At 46.0% G+C, this 17452-nt stretch overlaps 1 protein-coding gene across 1 annotated transcript; it reads right to left on the reverse strand.

The window, feature by feature from the left end:
• Positions 1 to 10092: 10092 nt before the first annotated feature.
• Sox4 (SRY-box transcription factor 4) lies at positions 10093 to 15222 on the reverse strand. The gene has a single exon (XM_008826689.3). It carries the CDS (start codon positions 14131 to 14133, stop codon positions 12808 to 12810), a length of 1326 nt encoding a protein of 441 aa, XP_008824911.1. The 5' UTR covers positions 14134 to 15222; the 3' UTR covers positions 10093 to 12807.
• Between the last annotated feature and the right edge of the window lie 2230 nt (positions 15223 to 17452).

A 17452-nucleotide genomic window follows, 5' to 3' on the forward strand; every position in this document is an offset into this window, starting at 1 on the left:
TTCCCAAGGCCTATGACCCATCAGCTTGTCAAAATGGCGGTAGGTGACTACCGGCTACGGCAACTTCTTTTCCACATTTCCTGAATGTTTTCACCTGAGTTTGTCAGACTACTCACACTTCTACCAATGAACAGTTTGACGGAGCTTGATGAGCATCTTCCTTGTGAGATGTGAAATACATATAGTCCTTAAGACACCAAGGACCATTCATCCCAAAATTTTCAATCTTACCTAACTGCAGTTCCGAAGGAAAGAGAGTAGTTTTCATTTTGTTTTGAGGGGAAAGGATAGGGACTTACGACTTTGATAATCATAGTTAATTTGGGGTCGTGGGTAACTTTGTGTGTGTGTGTGTGTGTGTGCGTGCGTGTGTGTGTTGTGTATGTACATATTCCTGTGTGTGTCCCTTTGCATCTGCAGGTGCCTGTGTAGGCCAGACGTCTACAGCAGGTGTCTTTCTCGATCACTCTCCATCTTATTTTTACAGGCTCTCTCATGGAAATTGGAACTCACGGATTTTGCTAGACTGGCTGGCAGTGAGCTCCAGGGGTCCTCCTGTCTCTGTACCCCCAGCACTGGGATTAAAGTATGTGCCACCATACTTGGCTTTTTACATGGATGCTAAGGATATGACTTCAGTTCTCATGTTCACACAGCAAGTGCTTTTCTGACCGAGCCATCTCCCCAGTCCCAGATCTGGGGTAATTTCTTGGGGCCCTGAATGCTATGGCTGGTGGATTTGACAGGATTGCTCTAAAGAGAGGTTTCATTTTAATCTACAGATTTACAATCCCATAAACAGTGGCTCCACGATCATCTCCTAAGGCATTGAGATTATTTTGTTTGTTTCCATTTTGAAAGAAGAATCTTTTTATGTAGAACAGATGAAAGAGGACCTGTTCTGGGGTGTTGTGTGGATTTTCTTCCGGTACATCTGTCTTGGGACCTGGGATGTCTAGATGAGAGTGGAATTCTCTCATTTTCAGACAGAATCCGTGAGCTTAGCCCAAAATATCTCATGCCAGTTTGCCACATGGACACACGGATCCTCCACTGGTAGAATACAGTGACACTGGCATCATTACATGAAAGATCAAGTGTGCCTAATGATTTTCAGTAGGAAACTTCGTTTACTGTTAATCATTAAAAAAAAAAATCAACCTTCACTCTGATTTCAGTCTTCACTAACACACACACACACACACGCACACACACAAAGGAAAAATAATCAGATTGCAAACATGACTTAAATCTGCTCTCCTAAATCAATCTCAGTTACGTGGGGTGGAAAGATGCCTTTTCACCATCCCACTCCAAAGCCGAACGTCACCAGTGTGCTGGAGAAGGCAAACAGGGCAACACAACTATCCCTTACTTAACTGCTTCTGCTTGCCACTGTGAGTTAACTGCAAACACCTACTGCCACTGACAGCTTTCTGTTAAGGTGGCATCCAAATGCTTGTTTATATCTCATGCCAGTTTGCCACATGGACACACGGATCCTCCACTGGTAGAATACAGTGACACTGGCATCATTACATGAAAGATCAAGTGTGCCTAATGATTTTCAGTAGGAAACTTCGTTTACTGTTAATCATTAAAAAAAAAATCAACCTTCACTCTGATTTCAGTCTTCACTAACACACACACACACACACGCACACACACAAAGGAAAAATAATCAGATTGCAAACATGACTTAAATCTGCTCTCCTAAATCAATCTCAGTTACGTGGGGTGGAAAGATGCCTTTTCACCATCCCACTCCAAAGCCGAACGTCACCAGTGTGCTGGAGAAGGCAAACAGGGCAACACAACTATCCCTTACTTAACTGCTTCTGCTTGCCACTGTGAGTTAACTGCAAACACCTACTGCCACTGACAGCTTTCTGTTAAGGTGGCATCCAAATGCTTGTTTTCCTAAGTCACTTATGTGTGTCCTCCTGATAGCTTCATCCTGTCTTTGAGGACTCCAGCCAGAATGTCGCACAACTATAATTTCTGCTCCCCAAAGAACTTCCTACAGTCTTGTTGCTTAGATTCCTAGTTCATGCATTTGACCCATAATTTATATTGTTGCTGTGCTAAATGGTAAAAGCGGTCTACAAGCCCCTTCCATACGACCTTCCCTGCCCATCTCTCTCTGGCAGACAACTCAGCTTCCTAAGTAGATTACTGGCTTGCATACACTGCCAGTCCCCCCTTTTTATAGATGCCCCATGCTATGAACTATTCTCTGGTAGAATCCCTTAAGGCGCTCCTATCACTTAGCACTGGACTAAGCCAGGGGACCACTCCAACATGTTTCAAGACTTCTGGACTCGCTTCCCTCTCTTGGTCCAGGTTTATACTTATGAACTAGGAAAGGATTAAACAAGCAAATACTAATTGTGGTTGGGTCCCTTGTATCCTAAATGATCTGGTAAAGCATTCATCCCTAAGCTCCGGCAACTCTTGTCAGAATGTGGCACATTTATTCCTGCTGTTTATATCTCCACACCTTAATGTTGAAAGTAGAGCTGCAGGAAAAAAGTTTGAAATTGGGGTATTGTGGGTAACCCAAGAAGAAGAGAGGGCATGCCGTGGACTTGGTTTACCTTCCCTTCCTAGATGGAGACCAAAGAAGGAACAGAAGACCAAAGAGGGCCACCAGACTCATTAAAGCAAAGCAATAACGAAGGGTGGGACAGAAGAAGGCACACAACCCTTTAGTGGGGAGACACCCAATGGCTGGTTCCCAAGTGGGCAGGAAATCCCAAAGCTAGTTTGTTGTCTGACACGTGATGGAGGAGCCAACAGGACAGTTCTCTTAAATGGGATCATGAGGATAAAACGCAGAGGAAGAATTTAGTTTGGGGAAGAAGTTAAAACACAGGAAAACTAAGTGAACACCTAGGCAGTAGTAAGACGTTGGCTTTTGTCTGTTCGTTTACTTGTTTGTTTGAGACAGGGTTTCCCTGTAGCCCTGGCTGGCCTGGAACTTGCTATGTAGACCAGGCTGGCCTAGATCTCACAGAAGACTAAAGGGGTGTGCCACCACGCCCAGCTATATCAGCAGTCTTGATGCTAAGGCAGCAAGTGTTCAACTTGCTCAGGAGAGCAGCACGGATCTTGAATGCTGTTTCCTGGAACTCCCATGACATCTCCAGCTCCCCAACAGTCATTAGTTTCCACTCAACAAAGCCCTTGATTCCAAGTGGTGAGTGAATCTGCCTGGCAATCACTGAGCCCAGTAAATGAGTGAAACCATTAGCACAGGAACAAGAAGCAGCCCAGTGAGTGGAAATGGAGAAGAAAAAAGACCGGAGTGTGGATCTCTGTTTTCATATTTCATATTTCATATTCATTTCAGTAGTGTCGAAATCTCCCTGCCTTGTGCCCATAGTCTGCTTTTTTATTTATATATGTTATTACAGACTGGAGATAGAAAAATCACCCAGCATACTTTGCAGATGCCTTGACTTTTGTGCTGAAACAATCTATTTGCTTTCTCTGAGGGAGAAGATCATTGTTTCTGGACTGGAGACGTAGCTCAGTTGGTAGAGTGCTTACCTAGCATGCACAGAGCCCAGGGTTTGATCTCAGCATTGCATAAACTGGGTGTGGTAGCTCAAGCTGGTAATCCTAGTACTTGGGAGGTGGAGGCAGAAGGATTATCTTTGGTGGTATGGTAAGTTTCAGGCTAGCCCATGATATGTAAGACCCTGCTTCAACAACAACAACATATCAGTTTCCAAGTCTGGTTTATTTTTTAACCTTAGTTCATTTAGACACATCTCTAATTTTTTACCTCAACATCCATTTCACACCTGACCACCTCCAGAGTGGAGGCTGTCTGCAGCCTGATCTGTAACTCTGAGATCCAACAGCTCTCTACTTAAGGCAGCCTGATGAAAGGAGATTCCTGTACACTCGAAAGAATCAGTACAGGTTGGATGTTGGTGGCAGGTGCTTTTAGTCCCAGCACTTGGGGGCGTAGAGGCCAGCGGATCTCTGTGAGATCGAGGCCAGCCTGGTCCACATAGCGAGTTCCAGGCCAGCTGGGACTAGAAAAAAATCAGTATGATATCTCATTATTATAACAATAAAAACTGGAAATCTTGAACAGGGTTTCTTTAATTTACTTGCCTATCATATATTTGTTCACAGAAAACTCATCAATATCTTTTTACTAATATATATTAATTGTATAAAGTAACGGGTTTTGACATTTTCACACCTATTTAATGTAATTTGATAAAATTCATTTTACTATTAGTCTCTCTTCACTCTTTTCTTTCTTTTTTATTTATTTTTAATTTTATGTGTATGCGTGTATTGCCTGTAGGTAAGTGCACCCATGTCATGCAATGCCCGCAGAGGTCAGAAGAGGCTGTCGGATCCCCTGGGACTGGAGTTACGGACAGTTGTTAGCTGCCATGTGGGTGCTGGGATTCAAACCTGGGTCTTCTGGAAGAACGACCAGTGTTCTTAACCACTGAGCCATCTCTCCAGCCCACCCTTTCTTTATTTTTGACTTGTTTGCTTTTGGGGGCAGGGTCTCACCTCATAGAACAGGCTGGCTTTGGACTCAGACATACCTGCCCCTGCCTCCTGAGTGCTGGGATTAAAGGCATATACCACCACACCCAGCTTTTTGTTAGATTAAAAAAAAAAATTGTGTGTGTACATATATATGTGCCATGTGTACACAGAGGCTTGAAGAAGGCGTGGGATCTTCTGAAGCTGGAGTTATAGGTGGTTGTGAATCAGCCAAACTAGGTGCTGGGAATTCAACTCGGGTCCTCCAGAGGAGCAGCAAGAGCTCTTAGCTGCCGAGGCATCTCCCCAGCCCTTCTTGTTGTGTTTGCTTGTTTGTTTGTTTGTTTGTTTGTTTGTGACAAGTCCCCCTGTACCCCCAGCTGGCCTGGAACTCACTATGTAGACTGGCCTTGATCTCACAGAGATCCCCCGACCTTTGCCTCCCAAGTGCTGGGATTAAATGCATGCACTCCTGACTACTTCAGCCCTTCTTTTTTGGCTTCTTAAGACAAGCTGTCATGTGGTCTGGGCCTTAAACACACTGCTTAGCAGAGGCTGGCCTTGAGCTCCCTGGTTCTTCCTGCCTCTACCTCCTTGAAGCATGCACCGCATTCCATGCCTGGCTTCCTTCCCTCAGTGTTTAAAAGACACTATTTGGGGATGCTCTGGTATATGAGGGATGCAGAATGCCTTCCACAGCTTCAGCATCTTTTTCCCCTAAAGCTTTTGGATTCAGTGGGCACTCTTCCAAAACAGCAATCTAAAACTTACCAGTAACCCCCAAATGTACTGAGCTCTGTCATGTTTTGAAACTACAGCCCCGCAACTCCCCAGGAACGTTAAATAAATTATTCAGTCTGTCTTCTCCAGGGACTGGCAAACAGGAAAGATAAAAGGCCCTCCTAAGGAGTGTGGGAACAGGAGGGAGAAAGCCAGACAGCCTGAAGATGAGGCATTCACAGGTTTTAGGTGCTAGAGCTCCGGAGCTTGGGGTAGCCACTGGTAAGAAAATGACATTAACCACATAGGTAACATGCGCTAATCGGTCGTTAAACAAGGCCTGGCTCCTTAGCTCTTAGAAAAGCAGTTACATGCACCACACACATGGATGTCATCATGTCATCAAGCCATGCTGGGCATTCACTAAGAAGGAGCCTGCCTAAGCTAACAGATGAGGCTTTTATTTTCCTCAGCTTCCAAACTGCATGTTGGATCAGGAAACAGCACGTTCACCGTATTGAAAATAACTAAAGAATCAAGCGCACTAAGCAAGTGATATACCATTATTTTTTTGTGTTTTAGTCTTTAAAAACAAATCCTAAAACCCTCAAAGGGGACGCCTTAGAGGCAGAGCAAAGTAACTTTCTGTTACTAGTGTTTGAATGAGTGACAGTTTTGACCTTCACCAAAATTCTGCAGGTTAAGGAGGCCCTGTCGCCAACTCCTGCCCCAACTTGACTTGGTTCTGGCATGGTTGGCAAGACTCCATAAACCAATTGTCCTGAAACTGTCAGAAGAAAATGAACTAAATCTATTATCACTTGTTCCCACACATACCCACACATGGGGGCATAGTGTTGTAAGTAAGGCACAAACCAGGGCACAGAGGCCCAACAGCCCCCTGGGAAATACCGTTTGGTGATGGGAGGTTTTTTTTTTTTTTTTTTTTTTTTTTTTTCCTTCTTCTTTTTAACATTAAGGAGGAAAACAACACATGCAGGAAACCATAAAACCCTTCGAGTTAACTGTAGCTAACGGTCAATCTCATCAGGCTAGAAAGGGTAGACTCCAGCCCTCGGGTAAGGGCTCTCCTCTGAATGTGCAGTTTTACATGCCTCCAGCCCTCTGGATAACAGAGCAGAGGTTCTGGTCTTTATGTTTATTTTTGTTTTGTTTTGAGATAGGGTCTCCCCATCCTTGGGAAAATGGGTAAGGGGAGGGTCAAAGGGGTGGGGATAGGACAACCTCCAGTCTTCATTGAGGACACAAGGCCTTGGTGAGTTTGCTGTTCTGTGGCTCCAATAGAAAGGACAACTATTTGGACTGCTTTTTCAGTCTCACTATGTAATAGTCCCAGCTGGCCTGGAATCCACTATATAGGCCAAGCTGGCTTCAAACTTGACCTCTCAGGAGTCCTGCTTCTACCCTGGGTACCCTGACTGCAGGTGTGCGCCATCACACCTGCTCAGAGGTCATCTGCTTTGGGAGACACTGGATCTGGGTTCCTTCTTGGGCTCAGCTCTTAAGGCCCCACAGAAACAATGCAAAGAAAAACCTGACCAACAGACACTTTTTATGTACAAGAATGCGCTGGAAAACAAATGTACAAATCAAGGATGCAAGGTTTAGTTCTGCCCCTCCAAGAATTCTAGTCTGTCTGTGGAGACTTGAGGGGTGGGTGATGGTCATTTCATGCAGGGCATTTCATGCAGGACAAGTTGCAGGTGAGCTGAGCACTTCATCCTGGGCAAAGGGGGACAGTGCTTTTTAGCAGAGTCTGAAACACCATGCAAGTGTCAAAAAGATGCTTGTGCCTTTCACTGGAGCTACCTACTTCCAAATGGTAGTCAGGGTGAAAACCTAGATGCATTTGGAATTCCTTTTCTAGGATGAATCAGAGGGGCTGGGGTAAATGCTAGTGACCAGGGGCTAGAGAAAGCTTTGTAGTCCTGGGGTCAGGGGCAGAAAACAAAATCTACAAGAGTGAGAGAGATGGCTCAGCTGTTAAGAGCACTTGCTGCTGCTCTTCCAGAGGACCCCAGTTCAGTTCCCAGCACAGACCTCGGGTGGCTCACTAGTGCTTGTAACTGCAGCTCCAGGTGATGTGATACCCTCTTCTGGCCTCCACAAGCACCTGCACACAGCACACAGTGACACACACACAAAAATAAAACAAATAACAACAACAACAAAACACTCACAGGGAAGAATAAAGCATACCAACCTTGTACCCTGAGAAATCCAAATGGATGAGTTGGATTTGTGGTCTTAGTTTTTCTGGATACATTATTTTAAAAAAAAATTGTTTTATTTTTTAAGAGATAGGGCCTCACTATACAACTATATAGTCCTGGCTGGCCTAGATCTCGTTATATACACCAGACTGGCCTCAAACTCAGAGAACCTTGTCTGGGAATGCTGGGATTAAAGGGTTGTGTCACCACGCCCAGCTTGACATGTGCATCTTCACAAAACCTCTGTGGCATCCCTCAGTTGTTTAAGATTTATGAAGCACTCTGACCCTGTGGATCAGAAACACCAGACAGACAACATCCACTTCCCTACACTTTGCTTTCTCTGTCCTAGAGATACCCACTCAGCAGTGTCAGCAGAAATCCAGAAAAGCCTTCCAGGCGCTCAGCCTGCCGGGTCAGCTCCCAAACTGGCCCCTCCCCTTTTTTCTCTGGGCACTTAAGGGATCCAGCTAGGAACTGACACAGCATACTTCAGCAAGTGTCACCCGGCCACATCTCTGATGAAGCATGGGGCAAAGAAGCAGTGTCTTTCTTTCTTTATTTTTTTAAAAAGACTTGTTACACTGAACTGCTTTTCTACATTTATTTTGCCCTGTACAGTCTAGCATGTAAGTAACCTTTCTGAATGGAAAGGGATGAGAAAGATTAAAAAGTACAAAAATGTTTTACATTTATTCCACCACCAGCTAGGAAGAACACAGCATCCCTTTAAAAATAAAATCGGAAATGTGTATCAAAATTGTCCTTTTCCCTTTGGGGTGCTGGGAAGGGTCCCAGAGCCTCAAGCATACTAGCTCTAAAATTCTTAAAGAAAATATTTTAAAGCATCTGCTCTTACATGAAAAGTCAAGAAAAAAAAATAAACATATAGTTGTAGCAGGAAAACCCTAAACAATACAAACACTTTCAAAGATATGCACCATTTTAAAAAATGCACCATGTCGGGCTCATTTACATTAGGGTTTTGATGTTTTGGATCTAAGGGGGGGGGAAACAATCTAAGGAATCATATTATCTTCACTACGGTGATCAAACATTAAACTTAAGCATGTTTCTTAAAGCCTTTTTCCTTCTTCTGTAAAGACCTTTAAAAAAAAAAAAAAAAAGATGCCTTGTTGCAAAGTCTGTTAAAAACATGGGATTTCAGGGCTAGGGGCGTATCTCAGAGGGAGAGTGTCTGCCCAGCACCCACAAGGATCTGGGTTTAATCTGCACTACTAACCCTAGCCCTCCTGCCCCCAAAATAACTGCAGAATATTCAATCAATTAAAACTCAATATATTAGCAGCTTATATAAGAATAGAAACTAGTAGCTGTGTTAAGAGATTAATTATATTGAAACATAATAGTTATATGTTATTTTAGAGAGAGGAAAATTCCTTTTATATTTCATTTTTATTCTTTGAAAATTTCATCCATCTCTGCAGTATATTTTGATCATACCCAACCCCCAGCAAATTGCTTTTTACTGAAGGAAAATGCTTGCTGGTCTGGTCTGCAGAAGTCTCTTTCTGCTCAATTCCAGGATGCAGGGCCTCCCTCACCTACAAGGATCCTCAAAATGAGAGGATTGTTTCCAAATGCTGCTTGTTAACCCTTTCTCCCAGTGCTGAAAACTAGGAAACATGGAAAAGCCACATTTTAAGAGCTGACATTTGAAAGGGAAGATGTCTTCTGTTTGCTCATGGAAACTGTTCATCTCTGAAGGGAAGGAGAAATACTAATGGGCCTGCAGGTTCTTTTTTTCCTGGCATGAAGGTCTAAATAGTAACTGCTGGGCCTGGTGCTTATAAAAACTATAAAGCACTGCTCAGATTAAGAGGCAGGGCACATTTAACTTAGAGAGCTACCCATGTTGGGCGTGGCACAGTATGGAGACTTAGGGCTGTATTAATCTTTGTTGTGGTGGTCTTTTTTTGTTGTTTTTTTGAAACAGGGGTTCATGTAGTCCAGGTTAGCCTGATTCCTGATCTTTCAGCCTGGCCCTTCTCCCATGCATGCATTATAGGCATGCATCATCATGATCTGACCTTTACATTGTGGGGGGGGGGGGGGTAAAAAAAAAAAAAGAAACCAGCAAAACAGGCCCAAGTATCTTTTACATTTTGTAACTAGCAACTAGCAAAGGCTTCCTCCTCCAGGACCAGTCTAATAATTTAACAGGTCTATTTATCCTTAGTCTGTGGAAAATAAATCTTACCAGCTTGGCAAGTTCAGTAGATGACAGTTTCAGGAACACAGAACAGAAATAAATAAATAAAAAAGTTCAGCCAGCCTGGTTGATCTGTGAATTCCGCCCCTCCCCCTCTTTAAAATTTCCAGACAAAGGGTGCTTACTGGTGTGCAGTAAACTCAGAAAATTCCTCGAAGGCTTGCAGAGGATTGACACAGGAGGCTGACGCCATCACTCAGGGTCGGTCCTGCCAAATCTGGCCAAGAGGAACTTGTATTTGTCAATAAGATGGCATTTAACAGGCTCTCTTCTCTTGAGAATTTACTTGTTCCAAAAGCCACTGCAGACAGAGGCGTCCCCAACGACTGGAGGGCCCCCTCTACAAGGATCTCAGGCATAAAGAATGACAAAAGTCAAGATTTAGGGTTCAGTTCCAGCTGATTTTATTTCCTTCTCAAAAAAAGTTATTTACAGAGGGTATATATCAACAATCTGACAGGCAGTGAACTGGACACGATTAGCTGGCATGATTTTTTTTCCTCTCCCCCAAACATTGTTTTTTGTGGCCTTGAATTTTTAAGACAAATATTCTACACAGCATATTGCACAGGATGGATGGCAAAAAAAAGCTAAAAACAAAAACCCTTAACGGAACTGCCTTTCAAAAGGCAGGCGTCCCTGGTGCCTGTCATGTTATATTAAACATACATACACACAATCTTTTTGCTTATTATAATACAGACTTAAATGTACAAAGATGTTTTCCACTTTTTTTTTCAATCTTTAAACACAACAGCTATAAACCAGAACACATAGCCTATCACCATGCCATAGGACTAAAACAATTATATTTAGCGACAAGTAGAAAGGATTAAATAGTCAAATACAGGAATGAAAACGCAGTACATAGTGTCGCAAACTCAAATCGGCATTTAGATAGATCCAGTGGTTTAAACGGCACATTTTTGCTTATAAAAAAGTGCAAAAAAGATGTGGTTTACAAGTTAAAGCTACAGAATCCCTTTTTTGTTGTTGTTGTAAATGCACCAGTTTTAAAGCCTCCAGACATAAAAACATTTTGTTTAAAAATCTGTATTTCTTAAAAGCATTACAGTGCTTGGCTGAACTCTCCTCCCCATCTGACTGGGGGTGGAAGGGTAGAAACTGATGGCAGGTTAAGGGATACTGTCACTTTAAGAAGCCTGCAGATTGAAGTGTAAACATGGAGAAATCAGGGGCTGATTCTTTAAACTGTGTGAGATATTAACCAGCCACCCTATTATAAAATCAGGAAATCCAAACAGCGATTTACACCGATTAACACCCCCTTTATATATTTTTTACAAAAATACACTGAGAAAATAATCAAACGTTTTCATCTCTCTTGTCTTTTTGTTTTTTAAAAGTGTCAAAAGTCTACATTTAAATATAAAAAATTAAAAGTTAAAACTCTAGCCCTTCAGTGAAGGAGACGGAAAATGGCGTGGGTAACAACTTAAAAAAAATTAAAAAAGAAAAAAAAAAGAAAAAAGATAAAAGGATAAACTTATAAAAGGAAAAATGAGGTCAAAGACAGGAAAGAAAAAAAGGACAAAATTAAAAAAAAATGTTTGGCCGGTATAAATATGTCTACATATAAAATGGCATCTGATTACATTTACAAGGAAAAAAAAAATAAAAGAATGGAGCGTCGGTGAGGGAAAAAAAAAAAAAAAGGTCTTCTCAATGACATCTATAAGGAATAAAAACACACAGAGAAAAAATTTGGTCCTGAATTGTGTTTTTTCAAAAGTCCAGCACAGATTTGAGTTGCGTTTGAATCCTTTAAAGAGTTAAGAATGAAAAGAAGCTGGTGATAATTTCGTTGTAGGAATCAAACAGAGCGCCATCTATCCGCTTTTTATATTACCCTACACTATTTTAAAAACTGCTCAACAGTCTTATACAGAAATCTTCAAAAGATAGACAGGATAACATGCTATATTAACCCCACCAATGAAATAACTCAACACCATCACGATTTCCATTAAGAGAAGAAAAAAACCTCTTTTTTTCCCCCCGAAACCACTCCACGGCCCCTAGACCACATCCCACAGTCTCCTGTCCTCCCGCCTCCGGCTCTGGGTAGCCTCACCTCTCTGAATTTTTTTTTTTTTTTTTCTCTTTTGCAGAGACCCCAGGTAAAGGCCCAGGGCCCCAACCCTCAGCCTGGTGCAGATCCCCCGCAGGGTGATGGGGGCCTCTGCGCCCCGGGTCCTTCAGCGTCCCCAACCCATGCCCGGCTACTGTGGCTTCCAAAGAGGCCCTCAGTTCGTTTCCGAGGCTGGCCTGCGGCTCCATGTACACCTCCTGGGCAGGGAAAGAAAAGAAAAGAAAAGAAAAGAAAAAAAAAAAAAAATCCCAACCAGGTCGCCAGCGTGGAGTCTCTCCTTGCCAATGCTCTCCCCACCCCCCAACACATCTGCCACGGCCAAACGCATCACCCCGGGGCCTTCTGTCTTCATTACGCATTGGAGAAAAAGAAAAAAGAAAAAGAAAAAGAAAAAAGGAGGGGCGAGCAGGGGAGGGGTGCGCTGGCTCCCCCCCCCCCTTCCAAGAAGCAAAATAAAACCAAACAAGAAATCACCACGGTGGTGGAGCGAGAGGGGCGAGATTCCTTCGGTCCCCGGTGGATCAGATCAGCTCGGCTTCTTTTTTGGCTGGGGGTGGGGAGAGCACCCCAAGTCCGGAAGCTCGTTGGCAAGGGAGGGGGGAGTCTCTTCAAGCCAAAAAGGGGGAGGAAACTCCAAGTAGCTTTTTTTTTTTTTCTTTGCCTTCGACAACATCAATAACAACAATAAAAGGTCGCCCCTATCTACCCTCCGCCTCCTCCGCAGCCCCAGCAAGGGGTGGGGGATGGGAGCGCGGGTCACCCGCGCCCCCCGCGGGCCTCTCTCCAACGCCGGGACACGGGCGAAGCCAGCCCTGCCCACTCTCTTCTTCCTCTTCCTCCTCTTCTTCCCCCCCCCTTTCCACTCTCCATCTGTTCTTTTCCTTTTTTTTTTTTTTTTTTCCTTTTTTTCCTCTTTCGTGTTCCTCGCTCTCCTCCTCCTGCCCCACGGCCCTCCTTCTCCCCGGCCCCCCGCGCGCGCGCGCCCTTCAGTAGGTGAAGACCAGGTTGGAGATGCTGGACTCCAGCCAGTCTCCCGAGATCATCTCGCTCACCTCGGGCGTGCAATAGTCCGGGAACTCGAAGTGGGAGCCGGAGCCGGGTTCGAAGTTAAAATCCAGGTCCCGGTCGAGCGCGGACGAGGAGCTGAAGCTGCCCAGAGACATGCTCTCAAAGTTTGAGCTGGGGTTCAGGTCCAGGAGGTCGTCTTCGAACTCGTCGTCGGACGACGAGGAGCCGGACGACGACGACGACGACGAGGACGACGAGTGCGACGACGACGCGTGCGAAGGCGCGCTGGACGGGGCGGGCGAGGCTGCGCGCAGGCTGGCGTAGCCGCGGTGGTCGGCGGGCGAGCGGCCGGCGGCGGGCGAGGATGCTGCGCTGCTGCGGCCGCTCAGGCTCGGGCCGTCGGGCGAGCACCCGGCGCCGCCATCCTCGTACAGCCCCAGGGGGTCGCTGGGGTCCGCGCCCGTGCCCAGACCCCCGACGGGCGACGCAGAGGCGCCCAGGCCCCCGAACAGGTAGATACGCTTCACCTTCTTGTCGGCCAGGTGCTTGGCCGGGGCGGTCAGCGCGCCGCCGCCCGCGGAGGAGGAGGAGGAGGCGGCGGAGGCCGCGCTGGGAGTCCGCACCTTGTAGACGGCCGGGGGGTCCCCCAGGGGCAGCAGCGCGGCCTGCTCGGCGGAGAATTGCGCGGCCGAGGACGCCTTGCCGGCCGCCAGGCTGAGCTTGGAGTGCGGCTTGCCGGCCGCGCCGCCCGCCACTTTGGAACCGCTGCTCTTCTTGGGCGCGGGCTTGGAGCCGGCGCCTCCCGCGTGGCCGCTCCCGCTGCCCCCGACCTTGTCGCCCTTGTCCCCGGCCTTGGCCGCCCCGGCCGCGGCCGCGGCGCCCGCGCCGGCGTTGCCTGACTTCACCTTCTTCCTGGGCCGGTACTTGTAGTCGGGATAGTCAGCCATGTGCTTGAGGCGCAGCCGCTCCGCCTCCTGGATGAACGGGATCTTGTCGCTGTCCTTGAGCAGCTTCCAGCGTTTGCCCAGCCGCTTGGAGATCTCGGCGTTGTGCATGTCGGGCGACTGCTCCATGATCTTGCGCCTCTCGATCTGCGACCACACCATGAAGGCGTTCATGGGTCTCTTGATGTGGCCGCTGGGCGTCTTGCACCAGCTCGGGTCGTCCGCCTTGCCGCCGGTGGACGCGGTGGAGCCGGGCGTCGGGGAGGACGCGATGCCCAGCTCCAGGCCCGCGCCCGAGTCCGAGCTCTCCCCGGCCAGCAGCGCTTCCGTGTTCTCCGCGTTGTTGGTCTGCTGCACCATGGCTCGCCGGGCGCCCACGCGCGTTCACAGCCTCGCGGCGCGATCGCCGGGCCCTGCGGGCTCCCCGGGGCCGAGCGCACGCCGGGCCGGGGCGCGGAGACGAGGGTCCCCCGGCTGCGGGCCGCCTCCCGCCGCCCGAGCTCCGCGTCCCTCCGTGCTGCTTGCCGCGCCGCGGGGCTCGGGGTGCGGGCGCCGAGGTTCTCGCCGCGACGCCGGTGGCCGGAGCTTCTTCCAAAGGCAAGTTTCTCGCCGCCTCCCGGGCGAGTCTTTTTTTTCTTTTTTTTTTTTCTTTTCTCCCTCCCCCTGAAGCGGTGGGTCTCGGTTCCCGAGCGCGCCGGGGAGCTCAGGGAAGCCACATCGCTTCTATGGTTTAACTCTCTTTCCTACACTGCAGAGCCACGGCGCCTCTGGCTCCAGGACTCTCTGTGGGCGGAATCGGCGCTAAGGAGTTTGTGCAATTATTTTGTTGCAAGGGAAGAAGCCAAAAAGCTTGCATGCAACAGACCGGCATGAATAAATGGATGTTTCTCCCTCCCCTCCTGCAAGAAGGCGAGCTAGTGCCCGCAGAGTTCCTCCGCTGCAGACTCTTTAAAAAAAAGGAGGGGGGGCGGAAAAAAAAAAAAAGCGTGCAAGAACTAGAGCCCCGGGAGGGAGACAGCCTTCTGGCCCACACTCGGTTTCCCTGGCTGCAGCTTAGAGCAGACCCCAATTCCGCCTCGCGCCGCTTTATCCTTTCGCAGACCCGGCCACAGCCAATCAGCCGCTGTAACTAACGCTTCCTCGTGCCAAGCCCCTCCCCCGCCCTTCCCATTGGCTTGGAACCCGATGCAATAATAATCTCCGCGTGCAATGAGAGGCTCCAAATCTGACCTCATTCCAATTTACAGAGCAAACTTTTTAAAAGGGCTGGAAGTACAGCTGAGATTTCTGCTGCCTCTTTTTTTTTTTCCTTTTGCTGGTTGCGCGCGCGCGCGCGCGTGCGTGCGTGCGTGCGTGTGTGTGTGAGCGCGCGCGCGTGTGTGAAAAGGCTATTAATGCATGAAGTTATTAAGGGGAGAGACGGAAATGTATTCTAGCCATTATGTTAGATAACAAGGGGCTTGGAAGGGGGGAGTAAGGGTGGAATACTGTAAATGGAAGCTTTCTGCTTAAAAGCTGAGTGATTATTTTTATTAGTTCTTTTCAGTGTTGGAATAAAGAATCAGCCTTTGGTGCAAAATCTTTTCTCAGCTCCTTAAAGCCAGAGATGCAGAGGGTTGGGGTCGGGGGGGGCACCACAATAAATCAATGGATATTGAAAACCATTAAAGTGGCACCTAGACACCTGTCATCACAATTATTTTAACAACTCTAGGCACAGCACAGACATTGGTGTATTGTGTAAATCCCTTCAGGATGGTGTTTGTGCTGTTTGTGAAAGGCAGAGGACTTTTTGCAGTAATTGCTTATTCTCTTAACCAAACAAAGGTTAACTAGTTATTTAATGATTTCAGCTCCCCTATAAATCCTAGATACCCAAACAAGGAGCTTTCCCTTGAAACGCTGAGGCAGTGCTCCCTAATTACCTCAATGGGAGACTTTGTGTAGTTTTGTATAGGGCGATCATGGTGAACAGAGGATGGAAATTGACTTTACTTTCTAAATATTTGTTTTCCACACTTTCTAAAGGATAGATGGGTTCACACTCCACTCCTTCCCTCAAATCCCCACTTTTTTTCTCTTTTACCCAATTTCTCCTATATGTGTGCTATTCGGAGTAAATGGGACAAAAAGCAAACAAACAAACAAAAAACCGAGAAAAGAAACTGACCGTGGGGGTGGGGAGAGGGAGTAACTGAATCCATCTTAGGCCTGACTGCTGATCTTTCCTTCTGGCTGTAAGGATGAGAGCGGGGTCTCAGTTGTTCTCCGAGATATGGGAAGTCTGGGAGTAGCTATAGAGAGGCTGATTGTTAAAGAGTGTGAGATTATAAACCAGGGATGTGTCCCATGCCCTTTGAGAACGCAAACACCTTTCCCTTGAAAATGTAAATGCCAGTTCTAGTAAAGTAGCATGTTGTTTAGAGATTAATATTATATAAAATATATAATTAAATTATATATTTAAAAAGCTCATTTGGTGACCGAGGTCTGTCATCCCAGCAGTTGGGAGGATCAGGAGCTCAAGGTCATTCTCTGCTGCAAGAGTTCCAGGACAGCATCGGCTACTTGAAACCCTGTTTCAAAAACAACAACAGGAAAAAAAAAAGCAAAAACCCACAATGTAAAACGTGGTGCAGAGAAGGTGCTTGGGTATTCAGAATATGTGATAATTTATTTGACCACGATACAAATCACCTCTTTCTTAAGATCTGAAAATTAGAATTCTAGTTAAAAATGACCTTTCATAACATGCTAATAAACTGATTTTTTTCAGGCCACTGATAGGTAGTGGGGTCCAATTTAAAGTTGGCTTAGGATTGGAGTCACACTAGCTCTGGGTGGTGTATTTCCACTTACCTTGTCAAACTTTAAAGTATGCAGGCTGGCAAGAGGCCCGGGGTGTCAGAGTTAGAAATTTACTGGAAAGAGCACCCTATAGGGGCAGCTGATTGGAGCTCTAAGATCAACCACAGGAAGAATGTTTTTGTGGGTAAAAGCAAATAATTTTTGACCATCTGCTATCTGTATGCCCCCCCCCTATTTTTTCTAGGAGGGAAAATCCTAAAATAACACTCCAACCCCCCACAAAGACAGGATTTTTGCATAATAATGGCAATGTGTTATCGTGGTTTTTTTTTTTTTTCTGGTATAAACCCTTGAAATGTTACCAACCTACCATCTAAGATGTTTGTTATCTATGAAATCAATATTTTCATTATGCTCAATGAGAAGGTGTTTATGGGGTGATTTGTAACAAATAATGTTTAAGAGGATGTAACTATTTTGATTAATGTGGTTGAAGTGAATACCAATGGAGTTGTTATTTCTACTGACATTAATGCTTTTAATTTAACCTTTAACATTTAACCTTTTAATACAATGAGCAAATGTAGACGTTAAAGCAGCCATAGTAATTATGCTTAGGCTTAATGTACAGATTTTATTTAGAAAAGTAACAAGGGGTCACTGACCTAAATTCTTTTGTTAGGTATATTTTCTGTATCTCAACAAACCTAACAGATTTTATGACATGTCTTATAGTCTATGCCACTGGAGAAAAGGTTTTTTTTTTTAGGAAAAAAAATTATTTTTGTGTGTGTGAGTACAGGTACCACTCCACACAGCCAGTCAGAGGACAACCTGCAGGAGTCAGTTTTCTCCCTCTACCTTGTGGGTC

Source organism: Nannospalax galili, unplaced genomic scaffold (assembly GCF_000622305.1).
Source record: "Nannospalax galili isolate Female #2095 unplaced genomic scaffold, S.galili_v1.0 scaffold412, whole genome shotgun sequence".
Lineage (NCBI taxonomy): Eukaryota > Metazoa > Chordata > Mammalia > Rodentia > Spalacidae > Nannospalax > Nannospalax galili.

Bases quoted from the DNA above. Each gene is read 5' to 3' on its own strand.
- Sox4 (XM_008826689.3), bottom strand. From the start codon at position 14,133: ATGGTGCAGCAGACCAACAACGCGGAGAACACGGAAGCGCTGCTGGCC.